The sequence below is a fragment of the Megachile rotundata genome, chromosome 7 (assembly GCF_050947335.1).
Source record: "Megachile rotundata isolate GNS110a chromosome 7, iyMegRotu1, whole genome shotgun sequence".
In the NCBI taxonomy this organism is placed as follows: domain Eukaryota; kingdom Metazoa; phylum Arthropoda; class Insecta; order Hymenoptera; family Megachilidae; genus Megachile; species Megachile rotundata.
Window position 1 is genome coordinate 14,620,966 of NC_134989.1, and position 17,835 is coordinate 14,638,800.

Here is a 17,835-nt window from a genome sequence, read left to right on the forward strand (position 1 = left end):
GTGTATTCAATTTTACGTTTCAATTATTGCGCCCGTCTGCGAGGACGGATTAAGGGATGCCGCTCCCGCGAAGTTCCGCAGCGGAGAAAATGAAAATACGACGATGTTCCGGTTGTTTGTCTTCGGTTTTCTATCACCACGGCTCTTACAAAATTTTCGCTTCCTCGGACGTAATGGACACAAATTCCTGAAATAAATTTTCCTTAAAGCTTTCTTATCTTGGAACAAAAATTTATTCGAAGTTCCGCACTTGGAGACGGTTCTCATTTTCAAATGTTAAAATCTAGAAGTCCAACTCCGAGTTAAAATATTCTGTTCAATGTTCAATATTCTGTTAATCCGTAATCGCCTTTATTATTCCAGGAATGGGGCCTAACAAAGGACGGTCTGATAAAGCACCACGATCTCTGTCTCACCCTGCCGGTGTACGCGAAAGGCACCACGTTGCTGATGCAGATTTGCGACGGCAGCGAGAACCAGAAGTGGAGGCACCTGGAGGGTGGTCTGATTCGTCATTCGAGGATCCCTGTGTGCGTGGACTCGAGATACCACGCGCAAAGAGGAATCACCGCGGAGAAATGCGACTCGAATGCCGAGACGCAGAGGTGGCACCTGTACAACCATAATCACTAGCTCGCGAGCAACAGGATAAGTGGCTCGTGAAAGTCGCGGTGCCGTCGTCACTCGCGAAGGACTCAAGGAGTGCGTTATCTGATCAGAAGAAGACGGGTCGATCTGATCAGGACGAGTGACTTGATCGATCCTAGATCGAGGTTGCTCGATCGTATCGGACGATAATTGAACCTTCTCGAGCCGATGGACGATTGTATGATATACGTATATATACTCGTATCGATGAGACTGTTACGAGATTCTTGATTAAGGTGTTAGCGGAACGGGAGTAACATTTACTAGTGAGATTACGGAGACGTCATATTTTGTCAAGGGAGAGCTTCGTTTTTTATTTTTACCTTTCCGAATCGAGTAGAAAGCGGGTTTGAAGTTTCGCCTTTTAGAAAGATGCTAAGAGAACATTCTGATACGGCAGGTCGATCCTGGAAGTCTGCTTTCGAAGTATTTTGCGTCCCGGTGCATTTGTCTTAACATCGATGATCTCAAACTATCGTATAAACGAGAAAACCTGTTTTATCGACCGATTTTCTTTCCAACGAAGCATTTATGAAATTCTCATTATTTTCGAATCGATTCACAGAATCGTAGTTGTTTTCGATACAGCGGTTTCTACCAGCGGTAAAGATAAAAACTGTCGCGATTATTTCTTTCTTAGCTGAACTTATTATACACGTACAGCCTCGAGCTCGATCGCGGCGTGAATCGATCAAACTTCTCGATCAAAGGCGTACGCTACAATTCTCACGAAAGAGATTTATTTTTGTATAAGAAATCGTATACTTACTTGGTTGTGCGAAAGCTCGACGCGTTTTATACGTATTTGTGTACAACGAAAGCGTTGTTCTTGCAATTACGCTGGCTCTGCGTAACAGGGATCCATCTCTAGTCGTGAGAATGAAATTTTGTATCGAACGACGACATTCGTTGAGTATGTAGAACGCGTCGAGCTTATTGAAAGGGAGAAAATGATGCGACTAATACAGCAATACGTAGCAAGGGGATGATCTTTTGTACACTTATACTTTCACGACGACAATGATCTTACTGCCGTCATCTCGCATTGACACTAACACACGTTCGTACATACGTACGCGAATACGTACATCGTGATTACGCTAACGAAGTTACTACTGTAAGCTTTTGTATGATACTACAAGCGCGCCCTTTTAATCGCCTATACACACGCTCGTAGCTTTATGGAACGCTGTACATTAAGAGTGGTTGTTTTTACTCGAAGAATTAGGCTCATTCGGACTATACTTGAAACCAATAACTAGGAATTTATGCGATGGATACTAATTGTACATACACGGATCTTGTGCTTTAAGAAAGATACAGTGAGATCTGTTAAATGATCATATATACGAATTACACTGTCAGACAGATCTTACTGTATTCAGCATCGATTTTGATGAAACCTTGCGCTTAACAAATACTTTCTTTTGTCCAATCCTTTGTTTACAAAATCTCGATTAAATCCTTCAAATTCTTTTCTAAATTAAGCTGCAAGTAAAAATGCAATTACTGGCCTTTTTTCTCAGCCCTCCAGAAAGTCATTCAGAGATACAAGACATTGTAATCGAACAAACAAGATTAAAGGGTACGATCCCTTTTTCTCGATGTAACTCGTGAATCATATTATACTACATAATCGATTTAATCGTATATCTCCCGTCCTAAAGTGTCTCTGAGTACTTTCTTCGTTATCAGATTGGTGTTGAATAGATTGCAAATCTTTTAAAACATTTTTTAGTTATAAAGAAATGTCACGAAATTGGCGTAGCTACAGAACAGAGTGGGCCTCCATGATTGATCATTCCATATAACATAGGGGTTGTAGGACCCCTTACAAACTCAGTACGAATTTTCAAACTTGCAAATTTCCGAGTCTCCCTAAATTCTTTAACTCCCAAGGTGCCCACTCCTAAAAAAGATTGCGCCAATGTTCACTACGGATAAGTATCATAAAGGATTTGAAACTGTACAGCAAGCAAACTGCTTGAAAGCGCCCATCAGTATGCAGCTACATTGTTCACCGCTTTCGTCGCGTGTTTCTCACGAAGCAATCATAACCGTGCGTAATAAATTGTACATATGACATGTTTAGGAAACGTAAGCTTACGAGACACGTTGTACTTCCATGATCTGTAAACTGTAAGATAACGAGCGACTTAACGTTAAGCTAGCAGAGCAATTTGCTCGTTGTCGAGCACTATCGACTTGGTGCTCGACCGGGATACAATAACAGATTGCGCTGTACATTGAAAACGAATATACACGATTTCCCGTACGATACGTTGAATTGTTCATTAGGCTTGTATTTGTTAAGACGAAGCCTCGAGTGGGAGGGCTGTGCTATTATGATGGTGCAACATGTCACGATTTCTTGTTCTAGGAACGAGGCAAAGTGATCTGTGACATATATTGTTAACTTTTAATATGCCTGTTACTTTTACATCGTGGTATATGTTTAAAGAAATTCTATTTCCGTACAAAGACCGCAGATAAATGATGTTGTTATTATTTCAGGATTCTCATGATCAATATATGTATATTAGATTTTAATACTCCCCTTACTTTTATATCACATTATGATATTTGTTTGAAGACATTCTAATTCAATATGGAAACCTCAGGCAGTCAGTATACACTGTATATTGTCGATACAATATTATAGAGAACCCTGAAGTATTGACAATATACCTTGATCGTCTGAGGTAGCCATTAGATTGAAGACTCGGTGTGTTAACATTATTTTTAATATTTAAAAATAGCCAAATGAGTTACTTGTTTCAAAGTTTTCATTTGTGAAGGACTGTCAAAGGGAAACGTCGTTTATCCCTTGCATTGAAATTGTAACGAATTTACAATTTCCGTTAATAAAATAATCTTGAAAATATACACATAAATATATGGACATTCGTTTTCCAGTCCAAATACCTGTCTTCAAAGTGTACACATTGTATTTCTACGACTCTGTATTTTGCAAATGTATAATATTGGAGTGGAAAAAGAATATATATAAATATATACAGTAAGTGTATGTTTATATATATTTATACTTGTATGGTAAGGATGCGATATTATGATACTTATAGGAACAAGGTTTTTTTAATAAAATGATGGAATTATTCCAGAAACTTGTATTTATTTACTCAAGTGATAATTTATCAACATATATCTTATTTTATTCTTAAAACTAAGTCCTGTTATGTACTACGTTTCTTCAACCCCTTCTTCACTTTTTTCTTGAACTCCTCCAAGTTTATATCCGTTTTCTGCTCTTTCCTTACTTTAGGCTTCTCTTCAGGAGGTATAAACGCTTGTGCTCTACGCTCTTGTCTCTTCTTTTCTGCTTCTTGGTGTCTAGCTTCTTGTTCCTTCTTCAACTTGGCTCTCTTCTGTTCCTCCTTCAAGAAGTATTCACCAGATGCTATCATCTTATCTATTTTACTCTCTGTCTGTGGTGGTGGGAATGGAGTATATGGTTTCTTCTCCTTCTTCTTTTTAGGCTGTTTCCTCTTACTAATGTTCTTACTACTGAACCTTGGAAGAAACCTTTCCCAATTTTCATTCTTTAATTTTGGATCTTTAGCTAGCTCTCTCTTAATCATTAATGCTTTAATGTTATAAATTGGATGAATATTCTTCATAGTATCTTCCACAATGCGTCTAACTTGTTGCAGGCCTTTGTAAGGACCCAATGCGGCAACTGTTTGTCCTTGTACAAGTACATAACAATTTGTTAATAATTCAATGGATTTTAAAGTACAACCATTAGGACCAATAAGCCTCTGCCGTCTCTTAACAAACTTTTCCCTGTTTCTGACAAAAGAAGATATTTTTATGATATCTGAACCAATATCATCTTGTAGTACTCTAACAGCTTGTTCAAATGGAACAGAACGTGACATAAGTTTAATCATATCACGTGCTTTGATAATAATGTAAGGATCCCATGTTTTCCTTGTTGTTTTAACTGTCATACTCCCTTCAACCAGGTCCAATTCTGCTTTAACAGCATGTTCGGCTAAAGCTTTTTGAACTAATGGCCAATGTTCTTTCAAGTATTGTTCCCTATACTTTGGAAAAAGTGTTGCAAAAGAACTTTCTTCCAGGAGACGATTGGGGTTATCCTCTGGTTTAAAAGCTGGGATTTTTAACGACCAAGCATTGTCCACAGGTCCTGTCACTTTAGGTTCATCATCTTTCTCAGAATCACTCATTTTTGACACTCAAATTTCATTACACTGACAACTTAAATTACTAATATAACCATGTGCGAAGAATGACTTGAGAAATTATATTTATTTACAAAAGAAAGATAAATAACACTATATTAATATTAATGTTTTCGATCAGTGTTTATGGAAAACTTTATTTATCAAGTTGTCGCACGCGATGTAAGTTTAGAATGAGGTTATATTATTATGTGAAAAAGAGCGATAGCGGAGACACGATACATAGTGCTCAACGTCATCGATAGATGGAATAAGTATCACATTCTATACTTCGTTATTTCATATCAGAAATTTTTAAATTTCCAAATTTCCAAATTCTGCACACATCATCATTCATTATAGTGCCCATGAGCTCTTCGATGGGCACTTGATCTCCCAATCACTGTTCCATAATTACAAAATTTGTAATGGGACTAAATTGCTTATGCTAAAGAAATGAATATAATTAAAATACGTATTGTTATGACCTTGCATGTAACATTTAAAAAATACAATTAAGTAGAATCTATTTTCATTTTATTTGAAATTTTTTTTACGATATTTTGTTTAACGCCACACCAACTGTATTTTTTTCAGATACAATTTGTGAGTACATAATTGTTTATTAAAAGCAATTATTGAAAGCACTTATATTAAATATAGTTTAGATAATTGAGAAATTGTTAACAACAATCATATCGCGAACAGTATTGTTGTTCTTTTTTTGCAAAATGTTAAGTATTATGAGAAAAATATTAGTTTAAAAGCGCTTCTCTATAATTTCACAGTGTATGGCACTAAAATTTGTTTTAATACATATAATACGTTAGTTATGTAACATTTAAACAAATCAACAAATAACAAGAGTAAATGTTTTATTATTATACAAAACTGTTATTTTAAAAGTTTTTTAATTTGCGAGTATTCACACAGCATAACGATACGTTATATAATATTAATAGTACAAATAGGAATAAAAAGCTTAAAAAGATAAATAAACAGGATAGATAAATAATGCTACACTTATGTGTGACAAATTTTATAACAAAACATTATAGTAGAACAGTGGGCATAATAAAATTGACTAAAAATAAAGGTAAGTAAACAATACTGTTCTATTTTGTTCGTGACCCATGTTGTTTAATTATACGTGATCGTGAGAGGTGTGTTTTTAAAATGATTAAAACTTCCTATAACCAAGAATCTGTTAAGTCACTGTGTATATGTTTATAAACTTATACTATTCAGCACAGAATGTGCTACTAAAATGGCAGTACAAGTAACGGACATCCGTACTACTATTATAAGTGGGCTGCATTGAACGTTATTTAAATATAGCGCACAATTTAATCAAAGAAAGTTGTTCTACAAAATTTTTTGTTTTTTTCCTTTCAATTCTAAGAATATTTCGTGCCTGCTATACTTTTCTCCTTATTTTTTTCTATTACGAATTAAAAATCTGTATCTTTTTTTTATTGCTTGTACAATTTTCATGATATGCACTTTAATTAAGGTGCAAGACCTGCATCTTTAGCTATATTGTGGAATAAACTAGATGAATTGCGTAGCAATGCTTCTGGAGAATCGTATTCCATAATCAGTCCTTTATCCAGGACAATGACCCTAAAGAAACGTTTTCAATTAATATTATTTCATATTTTAAAACATATATTTCTAAACCATACCTGTCTGAATCAAGGATTGTGTTAAGCCTATGAGCTATCGTGAGAACCGTACAGTCACTAAATTCTTGCCTAATTGTCGTTTGAATTAAATCGTCTGTTTCTAGATCGACTGAAGCTGTTGCTTCATCGAGTATAAGTACTTTTGTTTTCCGAAGTAATGCTCTTGCTAAACAAATCAATTGTCGTTGACCTATACTTAAATTTTCGCCACCCTCAGTAATTTCGTGTAAAAGACCATTTGGCAAAGCTAAAAATATGAACGTAATACAGTGTTGAACTGTTCGTTATATTAATTATTTATCAAGAAAAGGACATTGTATTTACTTTTTATAAAAGATTTAAGATGTGCATGTTCCAAAGCTCTCCAAACTTCATCATCTGTGTAACAGTTGAATGGATCTAAATTAATTCTTAAGGTTCCTGAGAATAATATTGGATCTTGAGGAATAATAGTTAATCTAGATCGTAAATCATGAAGTCCCAATTTAGCAATGTCAATATCATCGATGAAAATTTTTCCGTCGGCTGCTTCTATTATTCTAAATAGAGCCAATGTTAAAGAGGATTTTCCAGCTCCGGTTCTACCGACAATACCAACTTTTTCTCCTCCTTTAACTGAAAATGATAATCCGCGAAGTACAAGTTCTAAGCCTTCCCTATAGCGAACTTTGTAATCTTTGAATTCAACTGTTCCTTGTACTGGCCATTCTTTAGGTGGTGTGTAATTAGGATTTTTCCATGGAGCTTCCTGTGGAGTTTCTCCATATTCTTTTATTCTCTCTACCGCTACTATGTTGGTCTCGACATCAGAAGTCATCCGTACCAACCAATTTAATGTTTGTGTTACCTAAAGCAATAATTTGTTATTATTTAAAAATCGCGTTATTAGACGACTCATTATGTTGTTAAATATATGTAATCTTACTTGTAGGGCATAGCTAACGGATAAACCAACTACGCCCGATTTTATGGTATCTTTATTTAATACAGCAAATAATGCTGCAAAGAAGATGATTAAGTTTCCAACCATCTCTAAACGTACTGCCAACCATCTACAATGCAATAATGAATTATATAATTTGCAATCAGTTTTTCAATTTAATATTATAACTCATAAAATAAATTTATACCTATTTGCAATTATGCTAGGATAATAGCAGACTTGATTAAAGTCCACTTTATTTTCAGATTCACGAATAAATCGTTCTTGCACACCAAATGCTCTAATCATTTGAGTTCCTAGTAAATAAAATATTAATACTATCAGTATGATTTTATAGAAATAGGATTTCTCGTTGCTTCATTGAAATTTCACTAATGGACTACTGATTCAACATGGATTTACATACCAGTAACTGTTTCACTGAAATGCGAGTATATGGGAGATCTTGAAATAGATTCTAAACGTTTCAGTTGTCGTGAAGATGCAACGTACATACGTTGAACAAAGTAATAAATTCCACCTATTGGTACAATCACCGCAACAAATATTGGCGTACTAAAACTTATTACCACTAAAGTAGCTATGACCTGTAATATGAATACGCAACATTGTGGAAGAAGAATGTATTTTCGATGAATTTTTGAGTATGTAGTGTAAAATTGAATCAAATATTGCTATTATATGCAACAAAAGAATAAATAATTATACATATATAACATAACATAAACGGTTAACAAAAATTATAAATTAATGATCATGCAGTATGTTAGACCAGTGATGGGCAAATCAAGTGCCCACTAAAGAACACATGGGCACTGATGTGCACGCCTAGGGTGAATCTAGACTCTAGAGAGAACCTACTGAGGCTGCTAGAGGTCTGGGGATTGTCTAAAAGGGGAATTTGGAAGAATTGAAAATCAGTTTACAGAGAAGACCCACAGAGAAACTAGTGAATCCTAGGGCAAGACTAGGGAAGGTAAAGAAGACCTAGGGTAGGCCTAAACATTGGCATAACTAAGATAGTCTAAGATGAGCCATGTCCTTTAGCTTTACTAAAGAAATTTTTATATTTAATTATGGGAATACATGGGAAGACCCAGAAAAGATTTTTGAGAAGCATAGGTTTACTTTGGTCCCTGCCTAGTTATGCCAATAAAGATAGAATAAGTCTAGGAACAGTGTAAGGAAAAGCAAAGATGTATCCCTATATCTGATAATCAGACTGATACAACGCACTGCGCTTTTACGAGCACAATTACCCATCGCGTGTATTAAATGGAACACCCATGTTTTTAAACATGTATTGAATACAAACAATGTGTTTTACTCAATGAATATTTGCACAGCCACTTTCTACCACCCATCACAAGCATATTTCTATCATATGTACTATTTCTAAAATAATAAATCATAATTGTAATGTATTAAAATGGACACAATTATACTTTATCTTGGATTCTATTCTACATTTAAAAGTATTTTCGTTGAATGAGCTGAGCTGTAATAAATCGTGTTGAGTTAAAATATTGCTAAATAAATAAATGTCTATTGTATATTAAATAAGAAATACAGCAACATAAAAACCAATACAAACCCTTTAGTGAAATGGAGATATATGAAGACCCAATGAATTATGATTGAAGGAGTTATAGAAAGGAAATGATAACAACCAATCATCTTAATCTGGTTCAGGCATTTCCAAAAATTACCTCAAACAAACAATAGATGCTATCGGAAATTTGCTGAGGAAGAGATGTATCCAGTACGTCGACGTCTTTAGCAAACCTGGAGATAATACGACCAATAGGAGTCGTATCAAAGAAGGTCAATGGAGCACGCATCACAGCACGCAGCATCACTATGTGCATCTGGCGAGCAGCCAACCAACAGCCCAGCTGCGGTGCCAAATCGCAGAAAAAACTCGCCATCGCTACAACATCAGACATCAGTTGCTTTCATTGTAATCACTCTAATAACAATTTCTAAACATCTTAAAATGATTACGAATGTGCCAGAACTTCAAAAATCTAAGGCGTTCTTGAAATTTTTCTTTCTGTTCCAAATTTCTATGTAAATTTTGATTTCAATATCATATAAATATTTCAAAGTATTATTTACTAATACATAAGCTAGTAGAACTTTAATCGATAGTTTTTAATCAATTTCTTATAGTTTCTGATAAAAACAAACTAATATTCTGTCTCATGTTATGTGAGAAGGTTTGAAGTTTGCTGTGGAGGGTCATGCTAGGCACACATAATGGTACATTACATAAAAAGCTTAAGCAGTAAAAGTAAATAAAGCATAAAGAGTAAGAAATAAAGCAGATACATGTAAATATTTCCAAGCACAAAAGATATCAACTTTCTATGCAAAACAATGATTGTATAATTGTGTCCATTACCTTAGCAATTACAATTATTATTGCTCTATATCTCTGTATACTATAGTCTGTTGGTGGCTGAACAAATTACTAAAACTAAAATCTAGTACACGTACTGAATTGACATTTATGATACAGATCAAATTTGTTATATACGCATAAATAAATATTTCAAATGGTTCATGAATATTTGGGATACACGAACGTAGAAATATATGGAATACTATACATTAACAAAGTACAGTCAGAATATGTTTACAATATGATACAATTTCTTTTTTTATATTACGGTCATAAAAAAAGAAAACAATAATTAATTTAAATACAAAGAAATAAACAGTCAATTTAAGTATCACAAAGTTATTACCATAAGTGAATTCAACCTCTGTTTAATATAATGCTGTTTTTACTTTACAAATCTAGCAGCTAAATAATCTAATGTGTACAACATTCTTTTTGTATTAAAAAAAAATTTGATTAATTCAAACATGCAAATAATATTCAAAATTAATTATTGTATTTCATAATGGCTCTAAAAGCGTGAATTTCTTTTAGTAAAAACTTGATGAAATTTATATGAATAATAATACTAAAATTAGAAAACAAATTTTAAAAAATCGTGAATCTACTCGAGATTTCGGACTCGGGTTAAGCTCAGAAAAATTCGTGTGAGATCGGTCGAGAGGCCTAAGGTATTATTAGCATATAAATATTTTTCTAAACTCCTGGATTTCTCTAATTTCCACAGATAGCCAAATTTTAGAATGTCCATATTTCAAAACCTTTCTAAATTTTTATTTTTTCAAATTGATTCTGTCCCGATCCCACCCAAATTTTCCCAAACCCGACCAGAAGCTCGAGTAGCCAACATCGGGCTACCCGGACATTCCTAAAAAAATGTAAATATTAATCTTATTAATTATAATTACACTCAATAAGCAATCGTAACTGTCATTAAACTTAGACCATAATATCTGTATGAGAATCCATGTTTGTTAAAGCACATTATTTACAACGTGAAAATATCATACCCCAAAGAGACTAGAAATCCAAGAACGCAGTATGGATGGTAGTACATTATCAATGACATCAGTGTCTTTAGCGAGTCGACTAAGAATTCGACCGGTTGGAGTTTTGTCAAAGAACGACATTGGGTTCCGGAGAACACGCTGCAATGTACTCTCGAAGAGATGCACAGAAGCGCGTATTGATCCTTTTGCGATGATTAAAGCCCCTCCAAGTACTGTCACGCCTACAACGGTTGGTAATAACTTGGATATATCATTAAATCTGACAGTTACACAACAAGGATTGCAGTTCTTGCAGTACTCAAATTGTACAGTAATGTATTTAAATCAAGGGAAAAGTTATTTTCTTTTTTTAGCGACAATATTGCTTTTAGTATTCTTCGTCGTCTGTCTAACACCACATGCAGGTTCCTTACTGCAGTCACACATGTATTGAGATATATTTACAATAATAAAATAAAGAACTTTATGATACGTGTTATTTAAAAAAATACATGATGAAATTTGTTTCATGTAATAAATTAATTAATGCATACACTTATAGTAATATTTTTAAACTTGCCAGTAAATATTCTTATCTGTTTATCACATATTTGCTTGGTGGTATATTTAACGTTTATTATGTCAATGACTTTGCTAAATGGATTTCATGCCTTAATAAGTAATAAGCAATGTAATGGAATATGTTGATGTATGATAGAATGAAATATTTCATTGATATAAATGTATAAAATGTATTGTAAATTTTCTATGTCTTAATTATGGTAAAAGATAAAAAGCTTTATGACCTCTCTACTTCATGCTTGAACATTAAAGAGATACACATATTGCATGAGCTTGTACATACACGTAAACAAAATACTAGACCTACATGCAAAACAAAGATTAATTAATTTTGAATGATAAAAGTAATTCAAGTAATAACATTTAAACATACGTCACTACAAAGCTTAAATTAATTTGTAAAAATTCTATAAACACAGCAAACCACACTCGCACTAGTATTTTAAAACACTAACGAGACTTTCTAGTATTTTTAATTTTGATTAGTGTTTGATTAAAATTTTGGAAAGAAAAATTTATTAGTATTTTAATTTTGATTAGTGTTTGAACAAATTTTGAAAAAAAAAAAGTTAATATTTAAATGATTAGTGACAGATTTATACAAGTATATTTTCTGTTTCGTTTAAAATTAATTAAAGAAATAGCCTCAAAACTGTGTAATCTGTGAAGGAACATGCTTTTTTTTAGACAGTTTTTTATATTATCAAAAGTAGTCGCTGCAGTTCAGAATACACTTCAGAAAGGTAAACTTACCTTATATGCTTTTTTTACAAGAATCTAATTTTAAACAAAACTAACATATTCTATTATTGTATAAAAAGTATGAAAATATTTTACATATTTAATAACATACCTTGTCCAATACCAAGTCCACCATAGACTCCAAGATACATGTCTTGTTGAGCTTTATCGACTGTATCGTTATAAGTTGTTAAATTGCTATTTGACCATAGACTAAGCCAACTGTTTGAACCAATACTAAATCCTTGAAAAATTGCATTCATTATAATAGTCGATATGGACAAAAACCAACCGATAGATTTAAAGTAATGTGAGTAAACTTTCCATTTAACCTTATAAGAAACAAATAAATATATATATGGTTAAAATTTTTGTTTAAATCTCCTGCACAAAGTATATTATAAAATCACTTACACTTCCAGTTTCAGTTTTTTCTTCTTCTATTAGCTTTTCTGCTGATTTTGAATGTATTAATTTTGCCTCCTTTACATTATTGCTACTTAGATGAGTACTAGATTGCTGACTATCTGTAGAGTACTGTCTAAAATATTTGATAATTTATATTAAAAGTAAACGTAGGTAAACGTTAGAAAAGAAAAGCTTTAAAGAAAAGCTTACCTCTTCAATGAACCATTTAATGATCTCCTATCAACTATAGAACCAGATTCGCTTTGACTTTCGGACATTCTTGATTTAGCTCTTGTTAATTTCTGGTGCAGCTCACTTGATCCTATTGTTGACTCCAGTTGTTGTTTAATTTCTTGTAAATCTGCTTCCGAGCCATTATCAGCGTGTACTGTTTTAAATTTATTATAATGGATATAAAAGTGATAAAAATAAAGATATGAAAAGATGTACTATTATAGACTTGAAAAATAATAATGGGATATACATTTACACTAAAATGAAAATTTCAAATACACTTAAAGGTCATGGCTGTTAATTACAGTATTTTAAAAATAAATTTGCAAAGACAATTAATTATGATACTTCATTAAATAAAAATCTCACTGCCTCTCTTATTAAAGTTCGACATGCACTAAAACAATTCTACATGCATGTTTTTTCTTTTACTTTATACAAAAATACAATAGTAAGAGAATGATAAAAAAATTGTAGTAAAGATTTCTGCATACTATAAGCTGGCTGATAAGATTTTATAGTAGCAAATTGCAAAAAATACTAACATCATTAATATTCTAATCTCACAAGCCAAACGCAATATAAACCACTTTCTGGACAATCACATAAATTGAAGTAGGAAAAGGAATCGTAATTACTTTTTCACTGACTTACGATTTCCAACTTAGATCCATGAAAAATATAATTGAAAATTAATAAGTAAATCAAATAGAGAAATTATAGGAACAGAGAAATTAATATATACCTTCTTGAAGATGTTGCACTAAAAATTCTGAAAAGGCTCCTTTTTTTTCTAAAAGTTGTTTGTAAGTTCCAACTTCTGTTATTTCACCATCTTGAAGGACAATGATGTTATCGACTTCCGGTAAGTACGTGATGCCATGCGTTACTAGTACTCTCGTCTTCTTTTTAAGCAGTCCATTAGAACCAATTACATTTTCAAATATATGTTTTCCGACATGCGAGTCTACAGCGCTTAGGGGATCATCCAAAAAATAAATATCCGAATCATTGTATACTGCTCTTGCTAACGCTACTCTTTGTTTCTGACCACCAGATAAATTTATTCCCTTCTCTCCAATTTCTGTTTGATCACCCGCAGGCAATACTTTCAAATCGGGATTCAATGCACATGATTCAATTACACGATCGTATATATTTTTATGAAGTGGTTTTCCAAATAAAACGTTATTTTGTAACGACGCATTTTGTATCCATGCTTGCTGAGACACGTACGCAATAGATCCCTGTTGTTCACAATAAATAACATATACATAACAAATGTTTTTTCTACCGAAACTATTTGTCATTCAAATTGTGCAGAAATATTTACTTTTGTATTAACTCTGCCACTTATTTTCTCCATTTCTCCCAGAAGTGCCGATATAAGAGAACTTTTACCAGATCCTACTGTTCCAACAACAGCTATTAATTGACCCTGCTCTACTTGCAGATTGATATTCCTTAATGTTGGTTTATCAATATTTTCCATATCCCACGCAAAGGTACCGTTCTCAATTAATAATGCATATGCTGTATTATATCAATACATTTTAGTAGACATATCTTCTCTTTAAATATATTATAATTAATAAACTTACGTTCAGATGGGTCATGTTGAATATTATTAGGATCCAACTCTTCTGCATTCATGAATTTGTTTATACGTTTCACAGAAACATATGCCTATATATTATTTTAAAAAAAAATTATTGTTAATCGTGATACGTTACGTATATGATAATTAAATTCACAAATTTTTATCTACCTGAATAATATTACCAATCATCATCGGTAATACAGATAGAGGAAACCTTAAGATATTGAAAAGACTAAGTGAAACAAAAGCAACACTGCTGTCTAAACGATTATTTTCATCTATAAGTACATATGTTGCAAAAGATACCAAAGATACCTAAAAATTCATTGAAAAACATAAAATAAAAAATATGTTATATTTAGTAATACAGTTAAACTTGCAACTTACTAAAAACGGAGCAAACGACCAAATAAAACTTGTCCCAGAATTGAGATATGCTGTTTCCTTTAACACTTTAATCTCCTTCGTACGTATTTTTAATATTTGTTCTTCAAATGATGGCTCCCATGCATACAACTTCAATACTTTTATACCATTAAGTACTTCGTTCATTAATTTAACTCTTTCATCTTTATATTTCATTTGCCTAATTTGCAGTGTTTTCAATCTATTTGTAATCAATATATTCACCGGGATTAAAATAAGCAAGACAGCTAGACCGGCAAGTGCGGCTGGTCCTAATATGTCCCATAAAAAATATAAAGCTAAGATTATTTGTAGTGGTGCAGACCAAATCATATTTATATATGCCGTCAAGTCCATAAATCTTTGCGCATCGACGGACATTAAATTTACTATTTCACCAATTGTTGATTCTTTTCTAGCAGCATTAGATATTCTTAATGCTTTCCGATAAATTGCAGCAATTAAAGCAGTTCGTACACGTAATCCGACTAAGAACATACGATGAAAATACTGCGACAAAATTAATGTTTGAAACGTTGCTGTTGCTAGAAGCAAAATTGCATATAAGTAACCTTTCCATATTGATTCCTGTCCCTCGATAAACTTGAGGAGTAATCTAAATTGAAAAAGTATGTGACTCATGTAATTAGAATTTAGAAAGTAAAATTCCATTATATTACATTAAAATATAGTATACTCACTTAAGTACTTGTGGACTAACGAAAATTATAATATCCTGCAAAAACTTAAGTGCAGCTCCAAATAAAAATGTAGCACCAAATGCTTTACAAAGTGGTGGTAAAATTGAAGTCACTTTCTTTTTACGTCCATTATTAAAATCTACTTGACCAGATGCTTTCCTGAATGATGCCTTAGTGCTTTGTACACTGGAAACATAAAGATCATGCTTACACTTAATTAACCCATTAAGTAAATGTTTTAATGAACTTACCTAAAATAAGCCCAAAATATTCTTGTTAGCAAAAGTAGATTGATATTTTATGTATTACTAATTTAATAAATGATGAAGTATTTCCACTTGTATTAATTCATTTCTACTATTTTGCTCTTAACTTCTAATATCAAATATCTAGAAATGTCACACTCACTTGTCTGTTTTTTGTAAACTCTTATTCCAATATTTATCAAATTTAGGTACAATTTCCGTAGCCGTATCTTCTGGATTCATAGACCATAAATCTGTAACTTCCAACGGTTTTCTGAAACCACTCCATGCCATTGAATCGAACCATGTAAAAAATACTTTTGCTGGAAAGGAAGAACCTTGTTCTGGACATGGTTTGTCAACCTAAAGGTGTAATAAATATTAAGCTATAAAGTTTAATTTCCATCATATTAGAATAACATGAATAAAACATATTTGATTACCTTGGGATATTCTGAATATTTAGGTTCTGCATCAACCAAAAAATTTAGAAAAAATAAAAGTACCACTATTGGATAATATATCATATATGATATAAATGGATAAGTTACTTGACCCTAAAAAAATTATTTTTAAAACATATTATTATATGTTATTATACTAGGAATCTTGAGGAACTTAGAAATTTGGACATACCTTTATAATATATGACCTTATTATGCTTCTATATTGAACAAGTCCACACAAGGCAAGTAGAAACCAAAATAAAAATAATAATCCAGAAGTTCGCATTCCATATTTTCTGTTATATATTACTAAAACAACTGTTATAATCTATAAAAAATAATAAAAGCCATGTTATCATCTTAAATCAATCTTTGTATTGTTTAAAGAGAAATGATAAATAATACTTACAAAGGTAACAATTTTTATAAATGGTGTATAATAATCAACATTATAAACCTGTTCATAATTACTCCTGTGTATTGCATTTCCTATGTCAATAATACTAAGTAAAATCAATGTTAACATAAGTACTTGTTTGGTAATAAATAACCATGTGTATGGAATATTTTTCCTTTTACTGTTTAAGAAATAATAAACTTCCGTGGCAGAGAATAGCCACAAAAATGCGCATGGTGCCCATACTAATACAGTCTTTTGAAAACACTCAGGGACATCTGGATCTGTGGTATTCCATGCTAAATCATTATCCTAAAATATAGAGAAATACACTTTCAGACGTTCTTTAATTAAAACAATCTCTTTTCATTACTTATCATCATTTAAAGGTTATTGTATTATCGTAAAAGCGTGTTCTATTTATTTCATTTTTATGTATTAAACAATGAAGTGATATCATCTGAGATTCGTCCAAATACCTTACACTTTAAGAATAACAAAAAAGGAGATTCAATATATAAGTAAAGTACACAATCTTACCCAAAATTTACTACCACAAAATTGATCCATAGCATAATCCTCCATAGCGATACATTTACTAGTTTATTGGTTTTTTATCCAGTTATATGCGAACTACACTTATTGTGTTCCTGTATAGATTTTCTAAACGAAATAAAGTAGTTACACGTTGCAAAATAGCTATTTTTAATTTTAATTGATGGTTGTATTTGACCTCCAACTACTCAATAAAAAAAATTTTACAATTCCACACTGAACATGAAACTAAGCTAATGGCATGTAACCACCGTCTTACTTTCTCAAGCTAACGTAAACTGTGCCTGAGCAGCGCCCAATTCACATTATAACAGTTGTCCAATCAAGAGAAGTTACGTCATGTTAGTTTCACCACACATATATGATCTTAAAATAATGGTTTAATTTTGAAATGAAATAGCTTTTCAACCAAAAATGAAAATATTAATCAACGAAATAAAGAATACTTGTAATTGCTAGGTAACTTTTATTATTAATAGAATAATATACCTAATTAATTCTATCGCACAATCTTACTTTTGATTATAGCACATGCATTTTTATATTGCATTATCTAATAATGCCTTTGTATTTATTGATAATGTGTAGTTAATAATAAATGTTACCATATATACCATATAAAGGTATTTGTACATTTTTTTGTTTGA

At 32.1% G+C, this 17,835-nt stretch overlaps 3 protein-coding genes across 7 annotated transcripts in view; 1 reads left to right on the plus strand and 2 right to left on the minus strand.

Annotated features, from left to right (window-relative positions):
- Positions 1 to 3,773, plus strand: part of Pgant2 (polypeptide N-acetylgalactosaminyltransferase 2) — a 208,211-nt gene extending 204,438 nt beyond the window's left edge. For both annotated transcript variants that reach the window (XM_076533655.1, XM_003699364.3), the window contains one exon: positions 364 to 3,773. In XM_076533655.1, the coding sequence (XP_076389770.1) occupies positions 364 to 633 (270 nt within the window). In that variant the 3' untranslated portion in view covers positions 634 to 3,773. The remainder of the gene's footprint in view (positions 1 to 363) is intronic.
- On the minus strand, positions 3,762 to 5,058 carry dbe (KRR1 small subunit processome component homolog dbe). Its single transcript, XM_003699365.3, has one exon. The coding sequence runs from the start codon at positions 4,857 to 4,859 to the stop codon at positions 3,843 to 3,845; it is 1,017 nt and encodes a 338-aa protein (XP_003699413.1). The 5' UTR covers positions 4,860 to 5,058; the 3' UTR covers positions 3,762 to 3,842.
- A 653-nt stretch (positions 5,059 to 5,711) lies between these two features.
- Positions 5,712 to 17,494, minus strand: MRP (Multidrug-Resistance like Protein 1). 4 transcript variants are annotated; one of them, XM_076533651.1, is made up of 22 exons: positions 17,174 to 17,494; positions 16,646 to 16,945; positions 16,427 to 16,564; positions 16,234 to 16,347; positions 15,954 to 16,153; positions 15,797 to 15,817; positions 15,546 to 15,731; positions 14,827 to 15,460; positions 14,608 to 14,754; positions 14,441 to 14,525; positions 14,173 to 14,372; positions 13,585 to 14,086; positions 12,816 to 12,993; positions 12,612 to 12,738; positions 12,310 to 12,529; positions 9,191 to 9,411; positions 7,888 to 8,068; positions 7,669 to 7,777; positions 7,464 to 7,590; positions 6,863 to 7,385; positions 6,539 to 6,785; positions 5,712 to 6,476 (listed from the first exon to the last, which is right to left on the minus strand). In XM_076533651.1, the coding sequence occupies exons 1-22, from the start codon at positions 17,216 to 17,218 to the stop codon at positions 6,362 to 6,364; spliced, it is 4,620 nt and encodes a 1,539-aa protein (XP_076389766.1). In that variant the 5' UTR covers positions 17,219 to 17,494; the 3' UTR covers positions 5,712 to 6,361. The 4 variants fall into 4 exon arrangements, with proteins under 4 accessions (XP_076389766.1, XP_076389765.1, XP_012136745.2 ...); XM_076533650.1 differs by lacking the exon at positions 9,191 to 9,411 and adding an exon at positions 10,896 to 11,116 and having other exon boundaries at positions 17,174 to 17,492; XM_012281355.2 differs by lacking the exon at positions 15,797 to 15,817 and having other exon boundaries at positions 17,174 to 17,493.
- Between the last annotated feature and the right edge of the window lie 341 nt (positions 17,495 to 17,835).

What these genes read in the sequence shown, in the direction of transcription:
- dbe (XM_003699365.3), bottom strand. Translation starts at nt 4,859, where the DNA reads ATGAGTGATTCTGAGAAAGATGATGAACCTAAAGTGACAGGACCTGTG.
- MRP (XM_076533651.1), bottom strand. Translation starts at nt 17,218, where the DNA reads ATGGAGGATTATGCTATGGATCAATTTTGTGGTAGTAAATTTTGG. An exon ending in TTTGTGGTAGTAAATTTTGG is followed by an intron (nt 16,946 to 17,173) that starts GTAAGATTGTGT and finishes TCTATATTTTAG; the next exon opens with GATAATGATTTAGCATGGAA. An exon ending in AAAAAACTGAAACTGGAAGT is followed by an intron (nt 12,530 to 12,611) that starts GTAAGTGATTTT and finishes GTTTCTTATAAG; the next exon opens with GTTAAATGGAAAGTTTACTC.